This window comes from Nicotiana attenuata, unplaced genomic scaffold, assembly GCF_001879085.1.
Source record: "Nicotiana attenuata strain UT unplaced genomic scaffold, NIATTr2, whole genome shotgun sequence".
In the NCBI taxonomy this organism is placed as follows: domain Eukaryota; kingdom Viridiplantae; phylum Streptophyta; class Magnoliopsida; order Solanales; family Solanaceae; genus Nicotiana; species Nicotiana attenuata.
This window is the reverse complement of record NW_017670868.1, coordinates 133,367-145,797: the sequence shown is the minus strand read 5'-3', so window position 1 is coordinate 145,797 and position 12,431 is coordinate 133,367. Positions and strand designations below refer to the sequence as shown.

Below are 12,431 nucleotides of genomic sequence, written 5' to 3'. Positions count from 1 at the left end.
TAGGGACTGCCCCAGACTTGGTAGGGGTGCATCTTCACAAACTGCTCAGCCACAGCGTGCTCCTCAGAGTTCTCAGGCCATGATCACAACTCCAGCTGCTACCCCACCTACCCAGCCGGCTAGGGGCGGAGGTCGGGGAGATAGAGGTCGCCCTTGAGAGAGGGGCCGGGCCAGATATTATGCTATTCCTGATCGTACTGAGGTTGTTGCCTCTGAATCCGTCATTACAGGTATTATTCTGGTTTGTCACAGAGAGGCATCGGTTCTATTCGATCCGAGCTCTACTTACTCTTATGTGTCTTCTTACTTTGCTCCTCATTTGGGTGTGCCTCGGGATTCTTTGAGTGCTCCCGTTTATGTTTCTACTCCTGTGGGAGATTCTCTTGTTGTGGACCGCGTTTATCGGTCATGTTTGGTTACTATTCGTGGTTTTGAGACTAGGGCAGACTTATTATTACTCGGCATGGTGGATTTTGACATAATTTTGGGCATAGACTGGTTGTTGCCCCATTTTGCTATTCTTGATTGTCACTAAGACCGTGATGCTGGCTATGCCAGGTATTCCGCGTATTGAGTGGAGTGGTACTTTAGATCACACTCCCAGTAGAGTTATCTCTTTTCTTAAAGCTCAGCGTATGGTTGAGAAGGGGTGTGCCGCGTATTTAGCTTATGTGAGAGATGCCAATGTTGATACCCCTTCTGTTGACTCAGTTCCAGTGGTACGGGATTATCCCGATGTGTTTCCAGCTGACCTTCCGGGCATGCCGCCCAATAGAGACATCGATTTTGGTATTGATCTGTTGCCGGGCACTCAGCCCATTTCCATTCCTCCGTATCGTATGGCTCCTTCTGAGTTGAAGGAGTTGAAGGATCAGTTACAGGAATTGCTTGGTAAGGGTTTTATTCGGCCCAGTGTTTCACCGTGGGGTGCTCCTATTTTGTTCGTAAAGAAGAAGGATGGTTCTATGCGCATGTGTATTGATTACCGCCAGTTGAATAAGGTTGCAGTGAAGAACCGTTATCCCTTGACTCGCATTGATGATCTGTTTGACCAGCTTCAGGGCGCACAAGTGTTTTCTAAGATTGACTTGCGCTCAGGTTACTATCAGTTGAAGATTCGGGAGCCAGATATCCCGAAGACTGCCTTCAGGACTCGATATGGCCATTACGAGTTCCTTGTCATGTCATTTGGGTTGACCAATGCCCCTGCAGCTTTCATGCATTTGATGCACAGTGTGTTCAGGCCATATCTTGACTCGTTCGTGATTATTTTTATTGATGATATTTTGGTGTATTCCCGGAGTCGGGAAGATCACGAGCAGCACCTGAGGACCGTACTACAGACCTTGAGGGAGAAAAAGTTATATGCAAAGTTCTCAAAATGTGAGTTTTGGCTGAGTTCTGTGGCATTCTTAGGCCATGTGATTTCTAGTGATGGTATTCGGGTGGATCCGAGGAAGGTAGAGGCCGTGCAGAGTTGGCCCAGGCCGTCCTCAGCTACAGAGATTCGCAGTTTCCTTGGCTTGGCGGGTTACTACCGTCGCTTCGTGGAGGGATTTTCATCGATTGCTACCCCTATGACTAGATTGACCCAGAAGGGTGCCCCATTTCAGTGGACAGAGGAGTGTGAGGCGAGCTTTCAGAAGCTCAAGACATCTTTGACTACAGCCCCAATTTTGATGTTGCCTACTGGTTCGGGGTCTTATACTGTCTATTGTGACGCCTCGAGAGTTGGCCTTGGAGCGGTGTTGATGCAGGATGGTAGGGTGATTGCCTACGCGTCCAGATAGTTGAAGATACATGAAAAGAATTACCTTGTCCACGACCTTGAATTAGCTGTCATTGTTCATACCTTGAAGATCTAGCGTCATTATTTGTACGGCGTGCCTTGTGAGATCTATACTGATCATCGAAGTTTGCAGCATATACTCAAGCAAAAGGATCTTAATATGCGTTAGAGGAGGTGGTTAGAGTTGCTAAAGGATTATGACATTACTATTCTGTATCACCCTGGCAAGGCCAATGTAGTGGCGGATGCCTTGAGTCACCGGGTGGAGAGTTTGGGGAGTTTGGCATATTTACCAGCTTCAGAGAGGCCTATGGTGATGGATGTTCAGGCCTTAGCCAGCTAGTTCGTGAGATTGGATCTTTCGGAGCCCAGTCGGGTTCTAGCTTGTGTGGTTTCCCGGTCATCCTTATTTGATCGTATCAGGGAGCGGCAGTATGATGACCCCATTTGCTGGTCCTTCAGGACAAGGTTCAGCGTGGAGATGACAGAGATGTGACCATTGGAGATGACGGGGTATTAAGGATGCAGGGCCGAATTTGTGTGCCCAATGTTGATGGTCTTCGAGAGTTGATTCTAGCAGAGGCCCATAGTTCGCGGTATTCCATCCATCCGGGTGCCGCGAAGATGTATCAGGACTTGAGGCAGCACTACTGGTGGAGGCGGATGAAGAAGGATATAGTTGGTTATGTGTCTAGATGCCTCAACTGCCAGCAGGTGAAGTATGAGCACCAGCGCCCGGGTGGGTTGCTTCAGCAGATAGAGATTCCGGAGTGGAAGTGGGAGCGCATCACCATGGATTTCATATCGGGACTCCCACGGACCTTGAAGAAGTTTGATGCCATTTGGGTCATTGTGGATCGGCTGACCAAGTCCGCTCATTTCATCCCTGTGTGTACCACTTATTCATCGGAGCGGTTGGCGGAGATTTATATCCGGGAGATTGTCCGTCTGTATGGTATTCCAGTTTCTATTATTTCGGATAGAGGTACCCAGTTCACATCGCGGTTCTGGAGAGCCGTGCAGCAGGAGTTAGGCACTCGGGTGGAGTTGAGCACAGCATTTCACCCCCAGACGGACGGACAGTCCGAGCGCACTATTCAGATTCTTGAGGATATGCTCCGTGCGTGTGTGATTGAGTTTGGAGGGTCTTGGGATCATTTCTTTCCATTGGCGGAGTTTGCTTACAACAACAGCTATTAGTCCAGCATTCTGATGGCGCCGTACGAGGCCTTATATGGTAGGAGGTGTAGATCCCTAGTGGGTTGGTTTGAGCCAGTGAGGCCAGGCTATTGGGTACAGAGTTAGTTTAGGATGCATTGGAGAAGGTTAAGACGATTCAGGATAGACTCCGTACAGCCCAGTCCAGACAGAAGAGTTACGCGGACAGGAAGGTTCGTGACGTTTCATATATGGATGGTGAGCGGGTTCTGCTTCGTGTCGCCTATGAAGGGCGTCATGAGGTTTGGGAAGAAAGGAAAGTTGAGTCCGAGGTTTATTGGCCCTTTTGAGATCTTGCGGCGAGTTGGGGAGGTTGCCTATGAGCTTGCCTTGCCTCCCAGTTTGTTGGATTTCAGTTCAGTCCAGTTGGACAAGGATCTATCCTATGTTGAGGAGCCAGTGGCTATATTGGACAAACAGATCAGAAAGTTGAGGTCAAAGAACATTGCTTCAGTGAAGGTTCAGTGGCGGGGTCAGCCGGCCGAGGAGGCGACTTGGGAGACCGAGCAGGATATGTGCAGTTAGTACCCTCATCTTTTCACTACTTCAGGTATGTTCTCTATGCTCGTTCGAGGACGAACGAATGTTTAAGTGTAGGAGGATGTAACGACCCGGCCGGTCATTTTTGGAATTTACGCCCCGATCCCCCCTTAACTGCTTCCCCTAAGTTCATTTCTGCTATTTTGGTTTGCTGGGACGTTCGGTGTTAGGATTCAAAGTGTTTTGTGACACTTAGTCCCTAAATGAGAGCTTAAGTGTTAAAAAATGGTCCGAAGTCGGAACAGTGTGAAGACGACCTCGGAATGGAAATCCGATAGTTCCGTTAGCTCCGTTAGGTGATTTTGGGGTTAGGAGCGTGTTCGGAATGTATTTTGGAAGTCCGTAGCTCATTTAGGCTTGAAATGCCAAAGTTTGTATTTTTGAAGCTTCCGGTCCGATAGTGAGTTTTTGATCCGAGGGTCAGAATGGGATTCCGGAAGTTGCAGTAGTTCCGTCATGTCATTTGGGATGTGTGTGCAAAATTTCAGGTCATTCGGACGAGGTTCGGGTAGGTTTTTGATCAAAAGCGTGTTTTGTTGGAAATTGAAGTTCTTAGGCTTAAATCTTTGATTAATTCGGGTTTCCGGCGTTGTTTTAGGTGTTTTCAAGATTGGTACAAGTTTGAATAAGATATTAGGTGGTATTGGTGCTTTTGGTTGAGGTCCCGGGGGCCTCGGGATGATTCCGGGTGGTTAACGGAGGAAATTTCTAAGTTTGCAATAGCTGGTATTTTGTTCCTTCTGGTATTTTCGCTTCTGTGGCTTGGGGACCGCAGAAGCGGCTCCCTCATCGCAGAAGCGAGATTGGTCTTCCCCCTCATGAAACCACAAAAGCGGTAATGAATCCGCATAAGCGGCAACCGCAGGTGCGGTTTAAGACCGCAGAAGCGGAAATCTGACTTTAATGAAGAACCGCAGAAACGGCTCGTGGTCCGCAGAAGCGAGACCGCAGAAGAGGTCCCTGGTCCGCAGAAACGGAAATCCCTGGGCCGAAATAGAAATTTCGAGGGTTTGAGTTCATAAGTTACAAAAATCAATTGAGAGCTCGGGAGAGGGCGATTTTGAGTGGGTTTTGAAGAGAAGATTATTGGGTAACATTTCTTTATCCCTTCTAGTTATATTTCATCATTATATAGTTAAATGCATCATTGGAATTTGAATTTAGGATCAAAAATTGGATAATTCGGGGTAAAACTTCATTGGCTAAATTATTGAGTTTTGAGTGAGCATTTGACCTCCGATTTGGGAGATTTTTATATGGTTAGACTCGTGAGAGTACGAGGGTTCTGAAAATGAGAAACCAGGTGTTTGCGATGTTATTTACAAAGTGTAATTGAATTGAATAGATTTGAGCCATTGGGAGTCGGATACTCGTGGCAGGAGCGTGGTTTCTAGTTAATATTGAGCCGGTTCAAGGTAAGTGGCTTGTCTAACCTTGTATGGGTGACCTTTCCCCTTAGGATTGTTACTTGATATTTAAGTGCCTTGTACGTGAGGTGACGAGCGCGTACTTGAGCCAATTGATGAAAATTCCGGTTTTTACTTAAGTTATTGGGATTTAGTTTTCTTTCTTACTTGTCTTATTCTACCTGAAGTTATAACCTGTGCTAGATTAGGAAAAAGCATGTTTAGTTGACTTGATTGCCTAATTGCTTAAGTTGTTTTGACTGTTCTATGTGGAGCATGCTAGGCTAGTTCTACCTGTGTTTGTATTTCGCACTTCATTCCTTAGTATATTTCTGGCTGTGGTTGCGCATTTACATTGGGACTACGGATGTAGGATTCCGGTAGCTCCCCCCCCCCTGTCTGTTTATTTTGGGACTACGGGTTCGATTCCCTGTAGATCCCCCCCTACACTTTTACTTTGGGACTGCGGGTTAGATTCCCGATAGATCCCCCCCCCCCTGCATATTGATGGTTGGACTACGGGACGGTATCCTGGGAGATCCTCGGTGTGGCACATGAGTTGGACTACGGGACGGTATCCCTGGAGATCCACTGGACAGTTGAGAAAAGGGCTACTGGACGGTATCCTGGGAGACCCTCATTGTTATTCCTGGTATTGAGCTGTAGTCATTCTGTGTTCATTTCGTTCTCTGTGTAGTTATTATTTCGTTAGCCTGTCTTATTTCACTGCTGTACTCATTATTTTTGTCAGATTTTCATACTGTTAATTTATATTCTATTTTACCTCAGTAGGGCCCTGACCTTCCTCGTCACTACCCAACCGAGGTTAGGCTTGGCACTTACTGAGTACCGCTGTGGTGTACTCATGCCCTTCCTGCGCATGTTTTTCATGTGCAGATCCAGGTACCTCTTCTCAGGCGCACTATCCTTGAGGCGGGGAGATACACGGAGACTTCGAGGTATATCTGCAGCATCCGCAGACCGAAGAGTCTTCTTCCTTATTCTAGTTGTAGAGTTGTTATCCTATCATACTTTTGATGTAGATATTCTGGAGATTAGAGTACTTATGGTAATTCTATTAGCCTGTGTTTCCCCTGAGTTTCCGGATTTTGGGATTTAGTTGTAGACTTCCGTATATCTTTAGAGTTGTATAGGCCGGGCGGCCTTATATTCAGTTGTTATTTTTCATGTGTTCAGTTTTAGTTGATTATTCCTCAAGTTAAATTGTTATTTCCGCACTGTTAGGCTTACCTAGTTGTAGGAACTAGGTGCCATCACGACATGTTCATGGAGGGTGAACGGGGGTCGTGACAATTGGCCCCAATATAGCCTGGCGATGATGCATATGGATGAGATTTCGTCCAAGTTCAAACGATTGAAGTTGAATGGCCAGAATCTGAGAGATAGTACTTGCCATGTTTAGGCAAGTACTAAGAGATACCATGGTCTTGCAGGTGGTACTGAGATAACATATAAAAGGCAAGAAAATCATGGAAAGAATCCATGGTTGAGACAGATTTGGAGAAAATTTAGAGGGCGGCTAGGGTTTCTGAGGAGAGTGGAGAGTAATTAAGGGTGGCTGGGCAGAGACAATGGGTCTCTAGGGTTAGGGGTTAGAATATTAGAGAAGGGGTTAGTTTATTAGGGGTCGTTGATCATTTGAGATCAACGACCAAGATAGAAAAGGGGAGTTAGGTGTTTCATTTAAATGGGTACCGCCCAGGTTGGGTAGAACGGTTGCCTGGTTTGGGCTTGGGGTCTATTGGGCTAATGTGTTGGGCCATTTTGGTCCGAAAATTGGCTTAATGTTTGGGTCATCCCTTTAAATACACACAATTTATCAAAATAAATTATAAAATCATTAGTAAATAAATAAAAAATATTCTTATGCACTAAAATGATTTAAAACATTGATTTAGCATTATAAAAATATAAAATATTATTTTGACATAAATAATATAAATAAGGACCATTTGTGTATGAATATAGGCAATGCTGCAAAATTAGGTAAATAGCTTAAGAATACAAACATAATTATACAAAATAAAGTGAAAATATTATAAAATATATGGGGATGCAAAATAGTAATTTTGGATGATTAAGTCATAACAAATAATTTAAAGGGATAATTATTAAATATTTATGTAATTTAAATGCAAGAAAATTAATTTTAAAGTTCTAAAAGATTAGGGAAAATTATAGAAAAATGCTTACATAAATCTTGTAAATTAAATAATGATGCAATAATAACGTTTTGAAAGTATATGTATTGTTTGAAAAAATATGTGGGCAAAATTGGGATTACAATTAAGGATAAAAAATTGGAATCAGTATATTCTCTAGTAAATTGGTTCTGAAAAAAGGATATAGCTTCATTGGCAGTATCTTCATATCCTTCAATCCAATTGCCATCATTTAGTATGATCTTTTTGAAAGATAACCTCTTCCTCCTACCCTTGACAATGGAGTGGAAGAATTTAGAGTTAACTTCCCCTTCTACAAACCATCTGATCCTAGATTTTTGCTTCCATATAGACTCCTGAGTTTTTTAGGCCCTGATAAGGAGAGCATTTATGCGGTTAAGCTCAGCTTTATTGGAATCAGTGTTATTTGCAATGATCTTGTGCTCTAGATCATCCACCTTCTTCTCCAGCTCCCTAGCATTGTCAAAAATATTACCAATAGAGTTCTTGGACCATTGGGATAAGCACATGTAAGTATTTATTAGTCTCAGATGAAATTTCCACATAGGGGAGCCATGAACCTCTATATCTTATGCTTGCTCTACCACCTCTTTAAAAGCATCTTCATAAGTCCAGAAGTCTAAAATCTGAAATATTTGGTAGTGGCCTGGAAAGTGTTCTTAGAGATTGTGAGGAGGGGAGAGTGGTCGGATCCTGTTCTGATCAAGTGATTGACACTAGTAGAGTCATAGTTGTTCATCCAATCTTGGTTAACCAGCACTCTATCAAGCCTTTACAAGACTCTTTTATTAGAAGCCCACTCATTGCACCAGGTAAATTGTGAACCTGATAAAATTGGGTCAATAAGATCATTATCCATCATAAACTGTAGCATAGACATGCTTTTAGACATTCTATGTAGGTTACCACCCTGTTTTTCACTTGGATCAATAATACAATTAAAGTCATCGGCGATATACCAAGGTAGTTTATAATTCTAAGAGATATCCCTTAGGTTACCCCATAGTTGTTTTCTCAAACCAGCATCACACTTTGCATAAACTGAAGTAACAAGTATGTTTGTTCCCATCCAATCAATGATACAAGTAACCTGTTGATCAAATTCCTCCACCACCCTGCAGTTCAAATCATCATTCCAGAAAATCCAAATTTGACTATTGATATTGGCATAAGCATTACCATAGCCCAGCATAGCCTTGAACTTATCAAGTTGGTCCGCTTTGTGAAAAAGGTTCACTAACAGCAATAAAAGGAAGATTTCTAAGCCGGTTAATTTGCTTAAGTCTATCAAAAGAACCACTAGAGCTGATGCTTCTAATATTCCAATATAAAGACTTAAGCATCATAAATCAGTTGGAGAGGTTTTGTTCCTGTGGTATAACCATAGCTTGTTGATAGATGAGTCTTCCACCTCTTCCTCTTGGGTTGTGTCTGCCATTTTTTCCATTATTCCTGCCTCTTTCTCTACCTCTAGGAGATAAGTGAGTCCTTTCAACAATTTTATCTATCTCAAAACTTACATTTACCTCCACTAGAGCATTGGAGTTGAAGGTTTCAATAAGTTGGGCAGCATGATCATTAGTAGTGTGGTTAATAGGTTGGACATCATTCTGAAAGCTTTCAGTATCAACACTTTCGAACTCGTTGGATTCTTCAGTGCACATTTCATCCGCATAGTCACCATCTTCTGCGCTATCCTCTTCCCTATCATCCTCAAAAGATGATTCTTTCATGTGAATATGTTTGGAAATGTACATGTCTTCACTATCTTTATCCTCTTCCAAGCTGGTACTATTGATAAGTTTAAGATAAGTGTTATGAGCATCTCCTAGATTAATTAGGTGATTATTCTTGTTGTTGTTGGATTCTATGTCATTTCTACTGTTGGCTTCCTCTTCAGTGTGTTTGTTGGTGTCATTATCATTAGTAGTATTCCTATAGAAAGAGTGTCTACTATTTTGATCATTTTCGAGCAGTAGAATGGTGTCTTTCTTGTTGTTAGCCTTCTGTTCTGAGGGTTTGTGGATTGTATCAACTCATTTGCCGCTTGGTTGACCCTTTTCCAAGATTGTGTTTTGCAGTTGGACTTTATTGCTAGTCATGTCTTGGTTCTTTTTTTTGTAACTCTGAACCTCTTCTTTTTTTATGTTTTTTCCAATCTTCTGGTTGTTGTTATGAATGGTTTCTTCATCCAATTTGTTTTTACTTTTTCCTGGAACTTTTTCCATCACGGGAGTCTTCTGCACCTCGACTAGTTCATTGATAACAATGCCAGTCCTTATCTTACCTCTCTGATCTTGATTTGTTGCTTGATGGTTCTGGGGTTGAATTTCGGTCAAGCTCTGCTCATCATGGTTGTACCCATTGGGCTTGTTGGACATTTCCATTTGGGTGTTGTTATGAAATCTCACTTTGGCAACCTTCTTCTTATAAATCGTTTGAAATTCATCATCCTTTGGTTTATCTCTTTTTTGCTCCTTCTCCTTATTGAGTTGAGCTTCCTTCTGTGTTTTAATGCTTTCATCTCTGATCTTGTTTCTACATTGGCTCTCATAGTCACCTTGCATATTGCAATACACACAGTAGCTTGGAACCTTTTCATATTGATGTCAAGCCACTTTCCATCATCAGATCCATCTAATCTTTTATAACCTAACCATATTTGTTCAAGTCTAGGCTTTAGGAGGTCAATTTCAACTTTAACCTTTGCAACATTACCTCTATACTTAGAGTAGGTTGCCAAGTCGGGTGCCACAGCCACACCAACTTCCCTAACGAGTCTAGATACAATTTTTCATTTAATCAGGTGATAGGGAAGTTGGTGAATCAGGATCCAAATAGGGACAATGGATGTTTTCTCCTCAGGTTTGAAATCCGGAGTCCACTTGAGAATTTTGATAGGGGCATCGCCAATGTCAATGTAATCCTTATCAAACACGTGATTGTAATCAACTTCATTAGCGAAGACAAGGTAAACATGCTTAGGGTCGAAGTATGCTATCTTAACAGTAGAGGAGAGTTGGAATTGCCTAACAAAAGTCTTCCTATTTTCCTCCATGGATGGTTTACCTCGATAGAACTTACCAATGATAGTGAATCTGCACTCTTTTGCTAGGTTAACGAAATAATCCTTCGCCTTGAAGAAAATCGCTGGTTTTCCGAGGTGCGCGCCATGTTGAATATCAACCATGGTGTCACTGTCAGGAGATTGGAGCTTGGCTTGGATAGTGGCGGCAAAGGTTGGTTTGGACACCAAATGCTTGCCATTGATGTACTTACTCCCTTGATCGAACTCATTTTGTTATTTAGGGAGGTTAGGGTCAAGTAGTTGTTTGCTATTTTGTGGTTGAATGCACTGTTGGTCACATTGATTTAGGTCATTTGTGTGTAGGGTTTTGTGTTGGGGTTGATCGAAATTAGTCGAAACTTTTGGGTAAGAAGTGTGGTTAAGAAGTTGGGTATGTTTTTGGGTGTTGTTATCAGAGGAATTGGGTGTTTGGTTGGTATCATATGATTTAGGTTGGTTGTTTTTGTTTGGTGGTGGGTTTGTCTTTGTATTTTCAGTGGTGGTTCCAGCGATGACATTAGAAGTATTAGCCGTTGGGCTAGCCGTTACTCGATCATTAGTAGCTTTTTTTGGGAGGGGGGAGGCAGCTGAGTTGTCGATATTTCCTTGGTTTGGTCAGGTGGGTCTGGTGGTCGAGTGGGGTCTACGGAATTGTTTGACATCTAGTGAGAAGGGAGAGCAATTTTTAGATAGAGAGAGAGAGAGTTGTGTCGCTTTAGCAGTATTCATATACAATAATGATATCTTTTGGATTGGAGTGCCGAGGTGTTGTCTATTTGAAAACGTTGCCACCCAAACTACAAAGGTAGAGTTGTAGCGTAGCTGTTAATTCCACATGTTCTTTATACGATGCGGCTTCTCGTGGCTAAATTTCTATAACAAATGTCCCAAGAAATATATTTCCCGTCTAAGGCAAGACGTGCCTAGATTATAGAATGTTGTGAGATCCATTTAATTTAAGCCCAACTTTGACTTTTGGCATTAGGTTTGCATCTTCAGCAACGGAGGGAAAAGGAGAAGTAGTAGGTTCATTGGTTTGTAACTTTGGCACAATTGTTCTGTTACTATAAGTAGTTCAGGTTTTCCCTTGTGGCGTCTTTACATCATTGTTATAGTAGCTAGGTTCTTGGTGTCAATTAGACCTCATACCGCGAGATTTATATGTTCTTTATGGGTGAGATTTATATGTTCATTTTTTCTTTTTCTGTAATGCCTAAGAGACAATGTCGTTGTGGTGATGTTCATTTTCTACATGAAATAACCAGTTAGACAAAACATCATCATTTTTTATGTACGTATTAACCAGTTAAGAGCAGACATATTTTCCTTTAAAGTTTTCCATTTTAAGTTTTTATGTTTTATTCTTATAATGGTTCAACGTCATTTTTAGGACGAAAAGGATGCCTGAAGAATGGAGGTGAAGTACGATGTTTTCGTTGTACAAGAACAAGGGTGATATCTAGAATTGCAATAACTATAGAGGTATCAAGCTCCTAAGTCATTCGATGAAAGTATGGGAGATGATGGTGGAAGGGAAGGTGAGGAGGAGTATGTCTATTTCCAAAAATTACTTCGATTTCATGCCGGGTCGTTCGAATACGGAAGCCATTCATCTGGTGAAGATATTGGTGGAGAAGTATAGGACTATGAAGGACTTGCATAAGGTGTTCATTGACCTAGAAAAAACATTCGACAATGTCCCGAGAGAGGTTCTGTGGAGTGATTAAAGGCTAAAAGTGTTCATATAGCCTACATTAGAGTGACTAAGAACATGTATAACGGAGCTAAGACACGGTTGAGGAACACAGGAAGAGACTCAAAACACTTTCTAGTTGTGATGGGGTTGCATCAAGGATCAGTCCTTAGCCCATTTTTGTTTTTTTGGCGATGGACTCATTGATGTGACACATCTAAGGGAAGGTGCCATGGTGTATGCTATTTGCAGATTATATAGTTCTGATTGAGGATACATGAGGAGGTGTTGATGACAGACTGGAGTTTTGGAGACAAACTCTTGAGTCTAAAGGTCTCAAGATGAGCAAAACCAAGATGGAGTATTTGGAGTGCAAGTTCAGTGAATTTACCCAGGAAGCGGACATAGGTGTGAGGCTTGATACACAAGTCATCCCCAGGAGAGAAAGTTTCACTACCTTGGATCTATAATACAAGGTAACAGAGAGATTGTAAGGATGTCACGCATTGCATCG

The 12,431-nt window shown here is 42.3% G+C and overlaps 1 protein-coding gene across 1 annotated transcript; it reads left to right on the top strand.

Moving 5' to 3' along the window:
- Positions 1–965: 965 nt before the first annotated feature.
- LOC109244054 (RNA-directed DNA polymerase homolog) lies at positions 966–1,391 on the top strand (the record flags this gene model as incomplete). Its single annotated transcript, XM_019411083.1, has 1 exon — positions 966–1,391. A coding segment is annotated over exon 1 (426 nt), but the record flags the coding sequence as incomplete, so codon positions are not given.
- Positions 1,392–12,431: the final 11,040 nt, after the last annotated feature.